The following is a 20,643-nucleotide window of genomic DNA, read 5'->3' as shown; positions in this document are numbered from 1 at the left end:
CGACTCGCATTCGCCGGAAGACAGCTAGGTCTTGGGGGTCTGCCATTTTCGCCTTGGGCCTTGGGTTTGGGGGGGTTTGCCATTTTTTGCTTTGTGGCGACCGTTGAACGCGTAGGGACCTACCTCTAGTTACCGCGTATACCGATCTCCAGGCGCTAGGCCAGTACATTCATTGTACAGTAAACAGTGCATTGCGCATGCAGCTACTGTCTGCTGCGCTGCAGCATAGCTCTAGCTCACTGAACTCAAACACTACGTAGTGTTTGAGTTCAGTGCTCTAGCTGCATAGCGCGATGTCGACCCCAAAGTTGAAAATCGGCCTGTCCGCTACAACCGATAGGTGGCGCACCGTATATGGAATCCACCGAATTATATTGCTGCATTCTCTAAATCCACTGCACGCCAAAGGTGAACTTGTCCTTTAATATTGAAGATTCTAACGCAAACTACAAGTGAAATGCTTTCTACTTTAATGACCCAGGGAAATACTGTACATAAATTTGAACTGGAAGGAATTGTTAGCAGGGCAAGGTACATTGTAACATTAGCAACAGAAAATGTACAGGGTTTATTTGATGATAGCAACTAAGATTTATAAGCTGGAAAAAAAAAGAAGTTACCTGGGCTGTTTACCATATCCCCACTGAATTTCAAAATGAGGATTTGATTGCATATATCTGTATAGTCAACATTTTTCGACAACTTATGAACACAGTACAGTGCTCACCAGTTAAACGGGAACCGCTGTAACAGGAACCCGCTTTAGTGCAACAAAACTTGATGCAACAAAATTTTTGATGTGTTATTTCCACCGCTTTTAAAATCAGAAGCATGAACTGCTTTATCAGGACAAATCTGGCTGAAGCAGGAGCCCCGCTTAATGGGAGAAAAATTTGTCTCCCGAACCCTCCCAATTAAGCGGTGAGCACTGTTCTTCGGGTGAGATTTACAGTGTATATCTAGACAGAATTTCAAGATCCAGTTTAACATCTTGGTAGCACAAAGGCATAGACTACCTAGTAGTTTGTGGCATACCCAGAATAACTCTTTCCAGGACACATTTTATAGCAAAGGAATGCAGCGGAACCTACATTACTTTGCAGCGTGTCAGTGAAAGTTTGAGGAAACCGACACACAGCCAAGAAGATTTTGCCTATAATTGGAAAGCTGCTAGTCATTCATGAATGAATCTATTGTGCATATTTTTTGCTATTCATAAGACTGTGACAGGGCTTGAATAACATTCCTTACCATCTTAGTGCTAAATGCAGTAGTGTCACATTTTCGCAGAACACAAGTGCCCCAAAACTCGAGACATCAAAGACATTGCTTAAAGTTGTTTACAACACAAATTCCATCATACTGTAAAAGTGGATATTTTCACATAATTTTCCTGCTGGACCGGGTACACACTGTACGCTAAATTTTGTGCGTTTTTATTTCTACATTTCAGGATATTGATTACCAGAACATTTGTATGGCATGCAAAAATATAAAGTAACCACGCTGCTTTTATTCTTGGTTGCACAAAATGGGCAAAATTGCCCCTTTTACAGTATCAGTTGAAGAAGAAAAGGAAGAATAAGAAGAAAAAAAACCCTTCATCATTGCATAGTACGTTGCACAATAAGGGAGGTACCGGTATTCCTACACTGGAAATACAACAGTATTTCTGATTAAAAGCTGATCTCAATATGTCATTATTCCATGAACATCAAACTAAACAGTGTACGTGGACTAATACCATTGCCCATTTACACACTGTACTTGTACGTGTCCTTACTGTGCTCATACTTTACGTGTGTACGTCAAGTAAATGGTCACATTGGGCCTAAAGATGTTGTCTCAACTGCCTAAAAGCGAATGCTACATTGAGAGTTCAACAAGGCAACTTAGAATATCTTCAAAATATTGTGAAGAGGGAATCAAAGTTCCTGTAGAATTGCAGGTAAAATTCCATTTTTGTCTGAATTTGTGTTAAGAAATTTTTTTAAAATGTAATGATTTATCGGGGTATCATCTACATGTAGTTTTGGTCTGACCACACCAGGTCACTGGTCCAGCATATCATTATGAGTACCTAGTCAGCACCTGGTCAGCACCTGGTCAGTCAGCTTCCCGCTTGGGTTGGGGACAAGCTATAATGCATGCTACCATTGGTGCATCAAACACAGCAAATACCATCAGCCCAACCGTTATACTACGGACAGGAACAATTGGAGTGCTATGTAAACTGAAGATTATGAACAACCTATGCTTCAATTTAGGAGCATACCTGTTTAATACAAAACACATCAAGACCATGCACTGCAGATGACAAAGCGTATTTCAAGCAAACAAGGGATAGATTTTGATGCAAGTTGACCTGACCTGAGAACAATGTATACATGACAAGAGAAAGGCTCTTGATGCCGAGGTAGAGTTGGGGATGATTAATTGATTTCCTTGATAAGAATGTCAATTAGGCTAAGTAATAAAATGACTGCTTAAAAATGATAAGAAGATCACAAATGGCTAGGAACACCAGCTCTCATGCATTGTCAGCTACCAGACCTGACTTCACATCCCTTTGAAGTCACAATACAAAGACTCCAGAATTCTGTGGTGAAATCTATGAAAGCATTCAATACAAAGAGTCTCGCCCAGACTTCATCACAAAGAGTACATGCTTGCCTACTATCTTGGTGAACATTGAGAACAAAAACATTAAACAATACAGGCCAGTTCTTTGGTGGAGGTGATCCTACTTAAAGTCAAGCCTAAACAAAAGTATGGCTTAAGTCTGTGCTCTGGTGGCTTCTCATTCACATGATGGTGAGGTGAAAATGACCTTCAACATCATGGCTACAGCATGGGGGGGGGGGGGGGGCAGTTGAATTACAATAGCAGGCTGAGTGCATGCATCTCAAAGTATACACTTTGCACTACAATTCTTGGGCTGAGAATGAGAAGGGCGTTAAGGTGACTTGAAAACTATTGCTTTAGTGGCAACTAAACGCCCTTATCATTCTCAGACAACGAATTATGTTTTCATGAAGCATGCTAAGAGTTGATAAACATCAAGGGATTGGAACATTTTACTGAGAAATTGTTGTTCAAAATCAGTCATTCCTGTACGATAGAAAATATCTGCTTTCTTTTTCTTTCCTTCAATATATTTGAGAATGCGGTACAACGTACAGTGAAAAGAAGCAGTAGAGTACTAGTGTCTTAGACAAAATTGGGCAGATACCCAATGAGAAAAGATATTTACCACATTAATTTTAACAGGAAAATGCTACAAATATGAAATTCCTTGAATGCTTTTGGAATCTGTGACATGATAACCCCAGATGTCAGTTAGCATGCATATTTGGCATAGTTTAATAGCACATGTGGTCAGTTACAATACATTGTATCTAGATAAAGTAAAATGAAATTTACCTGTGAATTGATAATTTCCTGCCTGTTCAAGCAAATTCTCTGTCATATCAGCGACAGTCTTTTGAATCAAATGTCGAAGTTGCTCCTGTTTCTGATTTGTCAGATCCTTCAGGGAATCAAAGAGCTCAGTTTCTCTCTGCCTGGCATATTCAATGCGTCGTGGAGTCACCATTATATCCCGCTGCATATCGAATGCCGTTGTGATGAACAAATTCATACAGTGCAGATGAAGGTCATGCATGGCAGTGCAGCACCGTATCAGAAAATACTGCAGGGAGCGGCGAATAAATTGCACAATAGCTACTGAATTTTGGAGGTCCTCTACCTGGTTCTTGATTGTGAATTCATCCACTTTGCTTCGTATTCTCCCATTTTCCTCAGTGGGATTGACAAATCCTGCAGCACGCAACTGAGCTATCACACTGGGGCCATTGTCATCTGGCCGTGTTCTATTCCTCCGACGAAACCTGCCAAAGAATCCATGATCGTGTTCCCGCTCTCGTTTCTCTTCCACCCGCTCATCAGTATCATATGCTGAGTCCTCATCAAACTCATCCTCGCCATCATCTTCAGGGATGTGTGGTCGTTGAACAGGCGGTTCACTCTGATCTCTGCAGTCCACAAACAAGATAGGAATTCCTTTTGAGACATCCTGGAGTTCATGCAAACCTTGAACATCTTCCTCAGAGAGCTGGTCACGGTCAAAACAGTAGACTATCACAGGAAGAAGGTTGTGTGTGCATAGACTGTACGCCTGTGGCACCGTGACTCCTGGACAGTTATGTGGTGTGACAACAATCTGGAGTTTGGATTGGAGAAGGGGGTGATTAAGAGTGGCTTCGGTGGTAGCACTGAGCAGACATGAATCCTTGATGTCCTCTTTTCTAATTTGGATCTCATGGGGAGGGATGCCTGTCCAAGAGTTTCGCATCACTGGTGAGCTCGGTTCACCATTGAGCAGTTCAAAGCTGTTGGTCAGCGTCAGTCTGGTGGTCCTTTGTGAGCCATACTTTAGGTGCACTGCCCGCCAGATTTTGCTGTTGTCTGACTCGTCCACTATCTGGAACAAATCTTCTCGGAATACTCTATTCACAAATGTGGCCTTACTGGTGTAAGTCTGACCGAAGATGATGAGGGCTGGTGGGTTTTTCACAACTTTGCCAACCAGATCATCTGCTTCTGGTGGTAACACAAGAGTTGATATGACATCTGCAGTAAAGACACATAGAAAAAATGGAAAACATGAAAAACAAGACATGTTTGCTCAGATGGAGACACCAGACGCTGATTTGTCAGAGAATGTTATTAATCAGTAAAGAGCAATTCTCCCTAATTAATCTATATATATGTATAAATTGAGATTTTTTACTCTTGATAAGGCATTGAATTATAACTGGAACATTACATTTGTATATTAAATGCTTTTCTGATTCTGACTTTTTCTTTTCATTTTTATGTGATCAATTGCTATTAATTCTCAAAAGAAATTAATTTCAATTAATCTCAGATCTCATATTAACTGTATGCAAAGTAACTTTACAGTTTTTAAATACACATTTTACTTGTAGAAAATAGGCTTAAAGCGTTTACAATTATTGGTCGTAAATGCATGGTATAAGAAAGAATCTGCCTGAGCTCATATAGAACATTGATTACAAATTTTATGAGTTCAAAGCACGGCAGGGAGAGCAAGAGAGCAAGCAAGAGGAAAAGAAAGGATTAATCTTCAAGGCATAAGAAATGAAAACCAATCCCAGGAAATGCAACAAACGTTCATGCATGAACACAAAGTACAAAGTTTTACAGCAGTCAATTAATCTCAGTTATAGCTCTAGACATGAAGTATGTGTGCCCAAACATTGTATATTTGGGGAATGCAATACTTTCTACAGAATGAATCATGGAATCAAATATCATGCAGCTTGCTACGAGATTACATTCAGGGCAACATGTCGCTCACACATCTTCTCTCATGTTAACTGCCCTTGCCCTGAATCATAGCACGAATCAGATTATACTGAGCTTAAAGTGATCCAATTTTCATGATGACTAAGTGTCTGACATGAAGAAGAAAACCCTGCATTGCAGGTACATCCTGTGCGCAGTACAAATACTGACTACATTGTACATCAGTGCTTCATCTATCACAAACACTGTCAGTGTTCATGGCTATGGCATGCTTCACTACGTGTACATTCATTCTCGTAATCATCCTCAGCAGTTCTTCTTATTATTATTCTTATTATTTCGTTTGTACTGTAATTTCCTCTACCACTAGTCTACACTCAAGATCCAAAGTCTGAAAAATAACAACTGCAAAAGCACATACATGTTCTAAAGTCTTTCCAACTACAAATGCCTCATACTTTTAGTTTTCCACATACAGTGTAATAACAATATCACAAGCAAAACTCCATAGCGAGCTTCAATCTAACTCATACCCTGCTTTACACACTTGGTCTAAAAATCTACCAAAATGTATAACACTGCAGCAGTTTTTGAACTACAGTACGTACATGTACAATGTATGCTAACCTCGAGTTGCTGGTGGGAGGATCACTTACAAGTCAATATATCAAATCACAGCAAAGCAAAAAACAAACAAACAAACAACAATAAAATTGGATTAACACTCCAATTAACTTTTTGAATGACTGAAAACAAGAGAAGACTGAATTAGTGAATACAATGTGCAATTTCTCACCCCCCCAAAAAAAAAAACACCATATTTTCTATAATTTTCCTTTTAAAACCTCTTTTTCCAAGTATGTGAAAAGCTTATTTCACTCTGTGTTAACTGTAAGAAGAACTATAAAATATTGTACCATGACCAATGTTGTACTTTTAAATCTCCAGTTCAAGTACAGCTGTATATTGAATCTGTAAACAAGTTTCAAACAATATGTGTTGACTGTATAATGTACAAGCAATCATGATCTTACAACATACATTGTAACCTATGCACACAAATACAAAATAGCACATTAATTCTACTACTACCATAATTGTACTTGGGAAACATTATTTCTATTGCGTACAATTTGTACCTACAATACACTTAGAGCAAAACATCTTATGAGAATACATTGTAAGGTTAAGTGAAGCCTGATTTACAGGGGATGGCTAGTAACTGATCAGTGGGAATCAGTGGGAATGCTGGGGGATGATTTATTTATTTTTTTTGGGTACATGTGTGTGTGTATTGAAAGTAAATTGTTACTTACAGTATGTTTTGTGATGAGATTGTAAAGCGCATAGGGAACATTCATTTGTTATATGCGCTATAAAAATGTCATTATTATTATTATTATTATTGTTCCAATCCTCGTGAGATTCATTTAAGAGTACATTATATATATCTGTTGTTGTGTGAAAATTATTTGCCTCAGAATGGTCTCATATTCAAGTAATGTGCACTTTAATGTTTCCAGGTAAGCATGCTTGTATAGGGACGGGGCGATCGTTAACGGCCCATTAACGATGCTTAAAATTCCAGTGAATTTAAAACCAAAATGCCTGTTGGTACAAATTACCTTTTTTTCTGCTCATGCGCAAAGTGGAACTGCACACTGGCTTATAGTCTATCAGAAATCCTTTTGGTGATACTGTAAATAGTTCTTGTGCCCTTCCCCATTTCTTTATTTTTTTTCAACACAAGATGATTAAATGACTTTATTTTGTGTCCTAATATTCCTCTCAATACAAAGATCAAACACATTGTTTCTGTATTCTATTAATTTTTCCTGACTTATTTTGCATGTAGCCACATGATTTCTCTCTGAAAATACATGTAGGTATGCAGAACTTTTGCAATTATCGCAAATATTATTTATCAAGAGGATGAATACTATGCAAACCATTTTAAATCCCCTAAAGAATTTGTAATCATTCTAATATTGAAAATAAGCCTAGAATGGATTAAAATCCATGGATTAAGTCACCAGCCACATGTATATTTGATCCCTGCATTATACCTTTAAAGGGATAGTTCAGTATTGGTGGAGATGAGAATTGGGCTTTTAACTTTTTGTGAGATACCAACAAAACACTTATGATTATAGTACAGAGCATACCATTTTAAGAGAAATTCAAAGTTTATTTGATGAAAATCGGGTTTGGAATGACTGAAACATCCAAAAACAAAGTAAAACAAAGCAATCGTAATAAAGTGTGGGTCCCACACTTTATCAGAATTGCCCTTTTTTGAATATCTCTGCCATTTCAAAACCAATTTTCATCAAATAAACGTAGAATTCCTCATAAAATCACATGCTCTTTCATATTTCATAAGAGGTTTCTCATTATCTCACCAAAAAATGTTAGAAACCTGAAATTAGGTCTCAACCAAAACTGTACGATCCCTTTAAAGTGCATTGTACATTGCACGGTCACTACACATAATTCGGATCACAATGAAATAAAACTCAAAATAAAATCTGATAAAGTATTCCAGGATGTAAAATTACCTCCAGTGGCTAAAAGCATTAGAGACAATGTAGACTCATTATCATTAGACAAAATGGCAATGGTCTCTTGCGAAGAGTTACTGGAAGTTTCAGCTAAAAAAAAAAAAAAAAAAAAGAAAGCTCTCTTCAAGTCATTCATACAGTACATAGTGAAATCAAAATTTCATGAGATGTCAATAATTATGTTTACCTCCATGGTGAAAATACTAAAATATCTACATACATCTGTAAACAATATATTGCATACATGTCCTTTCAACTCCTATACATAAATTTGTACATTTGGAGGTTTCCCTACATCATGTATCCAGATATTTTAAGCAGGCCTGTTGAATGGGGTTCCCTGAGTTATAATCCAGGCTGCTGTGCAGGTACATGTAGTTTAAAGAAAGATAATGACTCTCCAATTTTCAAGTTTACTTAATTTTAAAATCTAATCTAGGAAAGACATAAAATCAGAGTGGTAACAACTTTACTTCCTCACCAGGAAACAAAAAAATGGAATGTCAAAGTTTCACATGTTGTAAAATCTGGGCATGTTGCATAGAATCACTGATAGAAATTACTTGGGGTGCTGCTGTTATTGTCTTATTTTTGTTCTATGCTTTACTACACAACACAAACTGTGTATTTTGAAGTAAAATCAGTAGGTCAGTAAGTACATACTGCTTAATCATCAATCAGAAACTAGATTTCAATGACTATCAGTTTATCAAAAAAGTGGAAAATTGTGTGTGTGTTGGTATCCAGTATGAAAGACTCATTTTTCATACATGTATTATTGATCACAATCAGTCTTCTTTAATTCTTTGACACTTCAATCAAACGTCTGTCTGATTTTAGACACAATATTTATCAAACAAAGCTGAACTTGAACATGGGAGTGGCATCTGATGTCAACCCCTGTTGTGGCAAACCCACAGCAGTCACCCTTTGAATCCTCGGTTCCGAGTGCAAGGCTTGATACTGTACTTGTACTTAAACATGTAGTATGAAAAATATGATTAAACAATATCAATGTACCAGTGGGGGAGGGAAAGGGAGGATGAGAGAAGAGAGAAAGTAACGAATGAAAAACACCAAACTCATAGTGCCAAAATGGCTTAGAGCATGCTCTGCAGAACTTTGTTCCATCATTCAGGAGCATATTTAAAGAGAAGCCACCATACCCTGACAGTTTTACAAAGTGACTGGCTAGTTTCAGTACAGCATGCACGATGTATGCGAGGCAAAAGCAAATACGCAACTCCTACGAATGATGATGAGTAGCAAACTGGTAGACATCTAAAACCTAATGATAACAGATGCTATTTTGTGTGCAACCAGCATCATTTATGCCTGGACATGTAATTTCAGTAAGTACTGACTGCCAAAGTTGGACTGTCAGCACAATGTCTAATGACAGCCCATAGGGTCTAGAGAAACTGATAGAAACATAATATGATACTACTTTGTAAACTGATAGAACTAGTCTAATAAAAGTAGGGTCTCGAATTCCTACCTTCAGACAAAGCATGCCCTATCTTATATATCATGCAACTCCAATACGACACAATACAATTATCGGTAAGCATGGTGCACCGATTTTGGCATGCAATTCTGAGCCGGATTTCGCCAGTGGTTTATTGCACTTTCCAAAGTTGAAGTCAATATCAAATCCTCACAATTTTGGTATCATGTCATATGAAAGAAGAAGTTTGTCTCTATAGTTTATAGAGTAAAACCCCCAATTTTCAGACACTTAAGATTTTTTGCAATATTTGTTCAACTCAAATAATACTCTACAAAATTATATCTATAGTAATTGTCTGTTAAATATATCAACCTACTTTTTCTCAATATTGATTTTGTTAAATACATCATAAAATTTCATAGAATCCCCAAATATTTTCACCTTGTCAATTCCCCAAAATTCGGACAGCCTCACCAAAATTCGGACACGTGCGCAATGTGAATACGCATACACGGCCGCTGAAAAATGAGCAAGCGCCATACCTTGTTGGCTTAAGGTTACATCGGGGATGTTGCGGCGCCCATTCGTGTCCGAATTTTGGTGACTCTGCACTTGCATTCAGCCCCGTACATTTATTCACTGCATCGGCTCATACGGAGATTTTGTTTTGCTTTTGTTTTTGAGGATACCATCACACTCTGAGCTTGTGTTAAGGGAAAAATCTCGCAACAGAACGGCGTAATTTTTCAATCTTTAGCGTTTTTTTGGCGACCCTGATTCTTTGCACGGGACCTAATTTGCACATGTACAACGTGTGTATTGGAAAAGTTGCGGCGATTCTGCGTTTTTGACGGCAAAATTTGGGATTTTAGATGGATTTTTGGAGGTGACTCAGGCAGTTCCCTGTGGTGAACAAGTGTGCCTGTATGTGAAACCATGTGATATGCGTGTGTTGTGACAGTAGAATTTGCTGGCTTGTGATAAGTGATATCAAGTGTCCGGATTTTGGAGGCCGGCCGAAAATTGGGGGTTTTAGTACTTTTACTCTACACTGCTATATCTAGATTCTTACTACATTAGAGCACTGGTAGGGGTGGTACAGGACTCCAACAAGAAATTGGTGTACACATGTAAGTGTACGAATGGTGGTAATGTACATCAATTCCAAGGTTGTACATTTTCATGTGAGCTGCTGACGTCAGTGACGATCGCTATGCTTACAATGTGCGATCGATATGCTTGAGCTCACGCTTGCTGTGCTGGCAGACTGCTGGCAGAGCTGATAAAGCTTCCGTCAGCATGAGGTCAAAATCATACACATATCCCTATCTTTTATTCTTCTCAGATTCACAGACTCAGTTGATATCCAGTCACTCCCAGATCCATCCAGATGTAACAATAATTGAATCTAACGTTTTCAGGCATTTCATTCCATTCTAACGTTAGCCCAATCAATGGCAAATGCAATGCATGCCATTGGCAATGCACTGAATACTATTTATTAACCTTGTTACTTATTTAATCAGATTCTATAATCTAACTTACTAAACAGTTCATGAGTTGTGAACAAACTGCCAACTTGTCGGCCGGCCAGCTCCAGTTTATGCAATATTATAATGTTGCCAATTATATTTCTTGTCGTTCAACCAGGCATTTGAGAATAATCAAAAGGGGGTAACATTAGTTTAGCTAGGGCCGGGCTGTTAATGTTAAATGCTACTGCCTGCTACACACAAAAGGACCTAGCTGCTCAGATTGTATTGAAGCCTGCGCACTATGAACGCGAGAACGGGATGGAATCACACAGGCGACCTCATTCACGCACACAATTAGCAGAGAGCTGTGGGTTTTACCTTCTTCAAAATGTCCTGAAGTTTTAAGTTCCGACAAGCAATTGTCTGAATCAAATATAATCTTCTTCAGGTGTTTGGTGAGGCTTCCAAAATGTTTCACTTCGTGGGCCAAATCCCGGCCCCGGGGCCTGGAACTTGAACTCCCTCCCCGCCTGGAAGACATGTTTACAACAGAAGTGGTATATCGATAATGAAGATCGCATTTCATTATTGATCGATCAATCCCAATCACTTGTATTGTTGTGCTCAATATTGTGCTCATGCTATGCGCAAAATGCAGTGCCAAAATGCAGTGCCGTATAGCATGTTGCCCTCTACCGTCGAAAACACGACGCGGACGTCTAGTTTATGTCAGGGAGGTGGGAAGGACTCTTCTCACCTCCTTGATTTTATGTAGGTACAGTGTGTACTAAATATAGTACATTGTAACAAAACCATAAAATATGCATAATTATGTAGTGGACCCTATCGCGTGATTATCATGTGCGCTATACAAGTAGCCACTATTATTATTATTATCGTTATCATTTTATATGTCTGGTCAACAATCAGAACTGGAAAGCAAATCTTTTAAAATGTGGGTCCCAACTTTCTCTTTGTTGTACAGGGTATGCCTACAAAGTGTTTTGCATTAAACGAATAAAAGATATGTAAATGAGGACCGGTGATCAAAGGAAGGGGAAAAAATAAAATTTGCATATAAAATCGCGTACTCATGATAACAGAATTAATAGGGGCCTAAATGCAGCTACTTCGACAAGATTTCTTTTTTTTTTTTATTTATACAACCAAAGATCCTTTCAAATATTGAGAGGTTAATATTTTCCTTCAATTTAATCGAATCGGCGTCTTCTTACATTGGAAATTCATATGCCATGACAATTATTATGTGAACGATACGTTTCCTTTCTCTTAGCTCTCTTCGTCTTTTCTCCTAGTCTCTTAGCATGCTCGAATTATCTTCATAGTTTACCGAAACTTTCTTTCTTCACATAGCAGAAATGAACCATATAGCGGGCAGCTCATTTCTTATGATCGACTCGATTTTAAACTATCAATAACATGCATATATTTTCATATGATCCGTTTCTTGCAAAACATGAATAAATAAATAGATAAAAAGATAGATAGATAGATAGATAAATAAATAAATAAATAAATAAATAAATAAATAAAAATATGCTAATGGTGTGCAGTACAGTTTCTAGTAAACGTAATCCTGGATTATATACATTGTACCCTGGATACAAATGCAAAACATGGTCTTCCACACATTTTACTCCTCTCTGTGTCATTTTATATAAATCGAAGTAGAACTGTTACTGGGAAATTCAAATAGCAGGCTCTAGATGGGGCCTTGAACTGGAAATAGTACCACAGTATCGATCATGAACAATACGTTTCTGCCATTTTTATCATTAATATCGTTATTATTATTATTATTATCATCATCATCATCATCATTATGATTATTTTTATCTTTATCATTGACATCATCATCATGATTATTCCTTATTATGATTATCATTATTGTCAAAACAATCGCAATTACTCTCGATGAGGCTCATTAGAGCCATATCATTTAATATTAAATGGGTTAGTCAAATACCGGTTAGTGATTGGATGAACACAGTCACGTGATGGGGGTACATTCGTTATGTTCTCCCATGGGAAACATTTTCACGTAACAAATGACAGAAGGCCTAGGACCGCGCGCGCACAGTGAATTGGCTCTGCGCGATCGAGCGACGCGAGCGATCGAGTGCGTTGTGCTGGTGGTTGACGTTGACGTATTTCACGTATTTCACGTATTTGACGTATTTGACTAACCCATATAATATAACAGATGATGACTTTTGTTGTCGGGAACATGTACCAAACGTTCCGTCCTCAGGGTTTGAAATGCTATTTCGGGAGGCTACAAGTCCCTCGACTTCGTCTCGGGACTTATAACTTCCCTCAGTAGCATTTCAAACCCTTCGGTTGGAACATTCGGTGTATATGTTCTCTCCCCCGCCAGTCATCATCTATATAATGTCGTATGTTTTAGGTAACAAAATCGCATTTTTATATGTAAAAGTTATGACAAAACATCGACAAAAACGTAATGTGCTTTTGGTAGCTGTGTAAAGACATTTTGTAATTTGTACAATGGAACAAACCATTAAAAAAAAAAAAACCCGGCTAAAATTCATCTGGAGATTTCATAGCATTTAAAAATATACGAAATGCGTATAATGAGAATGATTCGTGAACAGTTGTGCACGAGAAGGTCCCTATCTAGAATCATGTCAACGTGTTCATCCTTGTGGGATCTACATAGCCTCTGTCTGTTGTCAGTGACTACATGTCAGTTTGCACCCCTCCTCCCCCCCCCCCTTTCACTAGCTTCCATGTACTATTAGTCTAGAGGGATGGTCATATTAATACTCTCTATTAAAAAAAAATCGAGTGAAAATATTCACTCTTAAAGGAGTGAATACAAAAAAGAGTGAATTCAGAGTGAAATTGGAGTGAATTTTGAGTGAAAATGTTCATTTTCACTCGTTTTAGAGTGACCTCAGGGATCACTTCAAAATCTTCGAGTGATCATTGAGGTCACTCCAAAATGAGTGAAAATGAACATTTTCACTCAAAATTCACTCCAATTTCACTCTAAATTCACTCTTTTTTGTATCCACTCCTTTAAGAGTGAATATTTTCACTCGATTTTTTTTAGAGAGTAGTTTTTGTTGAGATGGAGGAATTCAGATTCTTATAACTTTTTGCGTCGGATAATTAGAAAACACTTATGGGGGTGTAATATTAATGAGCATACAATTCTAAGAGGTATTCAAAGTTTATTTGATGAAAATCGATTTTAAAATGGCTGAGATGTCCCAAGACAAAGTAAAACAAAGTGATCCTGATGAAATGTGAGTCCCACCTTTTATTAAGACCTCTTTATTCCTGGACATCTCAGCCTTTTCAAAAACAATTTTTATTAGATATAGACTTTGAATTCCTCTCAGAATTGCATGCTCTTTCATGAGAGGTTTCTCATTATCTTACAAAGAAAGTAGAAAACCTAAAGCCCCATCTCAACAAAAACTAAACTTTACTTTAAAGGGAGATTGAAGGGGTCCCGTGTCTAGTGTCACTGATATTACTTCTTAAACGTCTTCCTCAAATAAGCTTGAATCTTCACTGTTTGCATTCGAAGAGCTGCCCCTGGGTACAGCTTTCATAAATCCATCTCTTTTTATTCGCCACTGTTCATTTCAAGTTCTTTGTTCAGCAGTTTCGGCTCCTCTCTGAACCTGCTCCAGTTTCGACTTCGCCTCTTCTTCTTCTGCTTCTTCTTGTAGCTATTATGCAAATTAATGCAAATTAATCATTATTGCGTGGAGATGGTTCGTTTTTATTGCAACTGATTGACATATTGCCCTTCATCCACGTAAATGATACCGATGATTCAATGTCTAAGTAATAGCCAAGATAAATAATCATGGCCTTACATGATTTACGTACAAATGTCACCCAAGTGTGTATGCCCACGATTTCTTTTTTTTTTTTGTATAGGCCTACATTATCATCCTGGCTATTACTCAGAAACTGAATAATCTGTGTTTGTCTACGTCGATGAAGGACAGTTTGTAACGTCACCTGTATTGTTATTATTGTTATTATTATTATCATTGTTATTATTATTATCATTGTTATTATTATTATTATTATTATTATCATTATTATTATCATTATTATTATTATCATCATCATCATCATCGTCATCATCATCATAATACCACTATTTTGAAATCGTTATTCCCGTTATCATTATCATAAGTACGTCAGCACCGTCATCATCATCACCGTATAGCCACCACTGACGTTATCATCCGTTTTATATAGAAATTGCATTTGTTGCACCAGATGTCGATTGTTTAAAATTTTTTTTCAGGTATAATACTCAATGTCTGAGACTATGTTCTTCATCCAAATTGTCAATACAAAATTAAATGTGAATATATAGCATGTTGACAAGCGCTACTTGCGTCACAGGTGGTGTATCAAACCGTGGTGGCGACAGAACTGTGATGATTTTCTTCATTATTGTGGCAGCAACTGTGGGAGCGAATATGGCGACAATACTATACTGCACAGGACCGGAGCAACCGGGAAGGGGGGGGGGGGGGGGAGGGGGGCGGGAGGGCCCCCACTTTTATTTTTCATTTTTTGCATGATACATATAGGATCTACCCACTTGTACCTTTTTTTTTTTACCCCGGAAGTGGAACAAGAGAAAAAGATGTGGTCAAGCTTTTTTTGTTTATTTGTTTGTTTGTTTGGTTTGCTTGTTTGTCGATGTCTATCGAAAGATTGCAAGTTGTGCAAAGGTTTTTGTTTTTGTTTTTTTGCTTGTCAGCTGATGAAACCCGGAAGTGGCATCAGAAATGATAAGTTGCCCCCCCCCCCACACACACCCACACACACTACCACCGCCTCACAAACGCAATACATAGATATTACCATTTTTACTACTACCACTGAGAAAACACGATTATTATTGTCGTCGTCGTTCATTATCATCATCATCATCATCATCATCATCATCATCATCATCATCATCATCATCATCATCATCATCATCTCCAGCATCGTTACTCCCAGTTGATCGTCATTGTCGTTCTGCCTCTGTGAGTGTCCAATCATCACACGCCCCTTCTCGGCCTCGCTGATCAACCTCAATTATCACCTAATCCTCTGCGTGGCACCTGATGCGGATAACGTGGTGCCCTTGACGTCAATCGACTCCAGAGGAAGTGGGGTGGGGGGGGGGGTCGGTGGGGGAGGGACAGAGGGAGAGGGGGTGGGGAGAAAAATCAGTGACAACTAACAACTACGTTTACGTGGTAACGTAACCTCTCCCGTCTTTGTGCTGCTGATGATTTTGCTGGGGATTTTTGTTTTGTTTTGTTTTGTTTTTTATTGTTTGGTGTATATCAGCGAGATAGCGTCATCAAAATAATAGAGTAATATCTGTTTTACTTTCCTCATTTTCGTTTCCTTGTTTCTCTTCCTTTCCTGTATTGCCACTTGTCATTTTTCTTTTGGGTCTCTTTTTATTTTCGTTATCCATTCCTCGTATAATTATGTAACGTTAGTCATCAGTTTAGCACAAAGTTAAAAAGAAGGCGAGGTGGTGACTTGAAGTCGTCCTTCGTTTATGAGCTGAAACTCAATATATTAAAGGACAAGTCCACCTTCATATGCATTAGGATTGAGAGAATGCAGCAATATTAGTAGAACACATCAGTGAAAGTTTGAGGAAAATCGGACAATCCGTTCAAAAGTTATGAATATTTTAAGTATCTGCGCAGTCACTGCTGGATGAGAAGACTACTACAGTGTATGATGTCACATGCGTACAACTATATAAGGAAAATAAAAAGAGAATTTCACAAAACTTTACTTTTTGAATAAAGGGCTCATTTCTTCGACTTGCTACTGACGTATGTTAAGGGTAATATTATTCCCCCTGCCTTCTGAAAGAGAAAGCCGAGTGTTCTTTTGTTATGCGAGAAAAATGGAAATATGTTGAATTTTCTTTATTCTTTCTTTATGTCGTTGTACTCATGTGACATCACAAGCTTACTTAGTCTTTTCATCCAGCCGTGACTGAGCAGAAACTTCAAAAATTCATAACTTTTGAACGGATTGTCCGATTTTCCTCAAACTCTCACTGATGTGTTCTACTAATATTGCTGCATTCACTCAACCCACATGTCTATATGAAGGTGAACTTGTCCTTTAAATTATTCGTGCGTGTGGGTGCGTTTGTGTGGTAGCGTGTGTGTGTATATTTGTCAATTTTTAAGATAGTATTCTTTATGCAAGAAAGGTAGTACCTCCTGGGTAGAACACTGTCTTGTTCTGTGCGTCAAAAGTGTGTGATTTTTCTGTTTGTACAGCGGCATCAGTTGATAATATTACATTTAATTTTGTATTGATTTGAATGTCAATAAAATAAAGGTTATTGAAAAAAGTGCATGTGCGTTTTTCTGTGCATGTGCGTGTATGTGTGGAATATGAGTATGATCTTTAGAAACAGTATCTTATTTCTTTTTCTATTTTTTTTCTACTAGAAGGATTGCGCATTGATGTTTTTATGCGAACACAATATTACCATTCAACAAACGCTGCATAGATTGCGAAAATGGATTTTTACCCCTATTGTACCAAAAGTGTAACACTGCATCACAGCTCGCTGCCATTTAAGCGGCCTGTCTAAAAGGGATGGTATATTTTTGGTTGAGATGGAGGATTCAGACTTTAACTTCCTGTGAGGTGATTAGAAGTTTCTTAAATAAAATTATTACAGAGCATACTATTCTAAGAAAAATTCAAGGTTATTTGATGAAAACTCGGTTTTGAAATGGTTGAGATACAAAAAAAAAACAACAAAGTAAAACAGGTCCTGATATAAGGCGGGTCCCATCTTTTATTAGGACCTCTTTGTTTTTGGATATCTCTGCCATTTCAAAACCAATAATATTTTCATCAAAATAAAGAAAAAACAACTTTGAATTACTCCTTGAAATGTATCCTCTTTCATGTTTCATGAGATGTTTCTCATTATCTCACAAAAAAGTTGGAAACCCCCAAATGCCCATCTCAACCAAAACTATACTGTCCCTTTAAGAGATTTTTCGTGTAGGTAATGAGTGTCCCCTTTGATCTTTTCATAGCCCACACAAAACGTCAAAACCAGTACCGCATTTGAGTTAAACCAAAACTTCTAGTAGTGTCCCAAACTCAAACTACTATACACAATGTCGCCCTCAACGCTCAGACATTGTACACATTGCACAAGTCATTGCTTGGACTCGTGAAGGCAGTACTTGTTGTGGAGTCTTGCAGTTGCGTGCAACGAATGACACAGAAGATGGCGTTTATTTGGCAGGCTTCAAGACCAAAATCTAACGAAGACAAGATATATGTCTTTGAAAGAGAACCTGTTGAGGATTCTCGTCTGTTTCGGGATTATAATCTAATGAAGATTCAACTTTATTTGATATTGCAGGCTCGAAGCAAATTGATTTCTCCGTGTGTATTCACCGATACACATCGAGTTGTAAAATTATTCATAACCCATCAAGATGGATTAAAAGTCCAGTCGAACGAGGCACAATTATGTCAAAAGTCCGCCCGTCAAAATACATGTAGACTGCTAGATGTTATGATGTGTCTTTCGATCTTTCGGATTCCTTTGTATTTTGGGGAGGCCTGGTTAGATTGTCTTTTCTGCAAATATATTTAGTTTTATTCCATCCCAACATAATATGCTAATGCAATATTCTAGGATATCGTTTTCCATGACAAGTCTGTCAGGGTCTCAAATTAGATTTTACTCTGCATTGTGATGATGAATGCAAATGATGGTGAGCAGGAAATAAGAAAAAAAAAAAGGAGGACGTTTTCATGACTTTCATTCCAGAAGAGATTGTATCTCCATTGCAAGCCGTTTTTGAATGAGTACATTTTGATGTTCTTTTTGTTGACATCGGTATATTATTTTATATCATTTTTAGGAATTCACTTTCAAGCTTTTGTGTATAGGAAGATGTCGATTTCACCGAGGTGTATAATTCAAGCAGTGTCTATATTAGCCCAATAGAAAAAAAGAATAAAGTGTACACATAAAGTGGATTTTGTTATGACAGACGTGTACGGAATTCGAGTGACATTAATGACAATTTTTTTTTGTTCCTTATTAGAATAGTACGAGTTAGAGATGACCTAATTATTGTTTTCTCGACCAAATGTCGTGGAAATGAATTAATTTCACATGTCCCAAACAAGCGATGAAGCATCTGACAAAAATTGAATAACGAAGGACAAGTTCATTTTTTTTTCAAATACCGTGCAGGTAATTCTAATCATTTTTTTTTTTTTGGGGGGGGGGGGGGAGGAGGGGTGGCGGGGGAAGGGGCAGTTTGTGTTAAATGGTCATGATGAAAAAATGAATCTTATCTAATGCTTGGACCAGGTAGTTGCTGTTATAGGATCAACATGTCATCTTGCGTTTTACCAATCATAACTGCTTTTTGTAAACAACATTCCATCGTGAATATCAGCATTCCATATCATAATTCAACTAATGTGGCTTAAAGAGTCCGAAAACATATTTACTGAAATAGAAGACAGTAGAATGAAGAGATATGAACGACAAAAAAAAAGAAGAAAACAAGTCCCAATGGCAGGTACGTGTACCTATAATGATGATGATTCGCCGTTTTGACTTTCGTGTTTTAAATCTGGTGTTCATCAGAAAGAAGGTATAAGTCAGGTGAAATACCCCCTATCCCCCCCCCCAAAAAAAAAAAAAATAAAAATAAAAATAAATATCTAAAAACTTAAAACAATAAATGATGTTGAAATGAAGAAGGCGAAATGAAGGCAATTGGAGGAAAAACAAAAACAAACTTCAGCAGAATCTTTGTGTTAGGCATATCTCATGTCAATGTTTATGATGTTGAGCTGAATATCTGGTGCGAACACTCGCAACAGAGTACATGAATACTTTATGCAACGACAGCATTTTCCGTTCCCCATCTCTCATTACCAAGATCATGGTTTCTATTTCCCCTTGGTTTTTTTTTTCTAGTCCTCATTATCTACTAGTATTCATTTCCTGTCTTCTTCTGATAAATACACTTTTTCCGATCCTCTGTCCAGGTTTTCGTTTTGCAACGGTTTTGCCGTCCTTGGAGGCTTTCACCGTCAGACTGACAAAATTGACACTCAGTTGAAATCGATCTTCGTATGTATAGTTCCGCCACGAATCCTGCAGCGACGCTATAGAGAAAATAATAGATATCTGAAATGTCACAATGATACGTCTGGTTTGTTGACTGATAATCCGTCACAATGAAAACAGATTAGAAAGTAAGAGGTGGATTTGTCTCGAAAGAGCTAGACGGCTTAGATAAGAACACACTCGAGATTCTTGTGTGAAATATATTGTCACTGCATCAGTGCATTTTTTGTATTTCTGCGGAGCTAGCAGGACTATACAACAATCCATGACAGAAAATACGATGAGTGGCGGGTTGGTAGAAGAAAAAAGAATTATAATACTGATATAAGACCATCCCATCACAGTTTGATATGAAACAATATTGATATTGCGATTACCTTTGTCATATCATGAATTTGACCCGTTCCCCCCCCCCCCTCTCTCTCTCTCTCTCTCCCCTTAGGAGCTTTCCAGAGAGTTAACCCCAGCTATAGAAAGTAAGCTTTTAAAGGGGAAATCCAGTATAAATGTAAGTTAGTCTGATAAAGAAAGTGAAAATAAGAAAGATATGACATTTTGAAGTTATTCAAATTTCTGCAAAACAGTTCTTGTACAGTGGATATGAATATGTAAATGAGTGAGCTAGCCATGTCATAACATCACAATTTT

General features: G+C 37.6%; 1 protein-coding gene across 1 annotated transcript in view; it reads right to left on the bottom strand.

The window, feature by feature from the left end:
* Positions 1-11,358, bottom strand: part of LOC139723993 (dual serine/threonine and tyrosine protein kinase-like) — a 40,598-nt gene extending 29,240 nt beyond the window's left edge. The window contains exons 1-2 of the mRNA XM_071635191.1: positions 11,196-11,358; positions 3,424-4,632 (exon numbers count right to left, since the gene is read on the bottom strand). Of these exons, the coding sequence (XP_071491292.1) occupies positions 3,424-4,632; positions 11,196-11,358 (1,372 nt within the window). The remainder of the gene's footprint in view (positions 1-3,423; positions 4,633-11,195) is intronic.
* Between the last annotated feature and the right edge of the window lie 9,285 nt (positions 11,359-20,643).

Source organism: Diadema antillarum, unplaced genomic scaffold, assembly GCF_040938485.1.
Source record: "Diadema antillarum isolate AM-2024a unplaced genomic scaffold, OU_Dant_1.0 scf00000205, whole genome shotgun sequence".
NCBI classification, from domain to species: domain Eukaryota; kingdom Metazoa; phylum Echinodermata; class Echinoidea; order Diadematoida; family Diadematidae; genus Diadema; species Diadema antillarum.
Note: the sequence above shows the minus strand (reverse complement) of the source record. Positions and strands in the feature narration are given on the sequence as shown.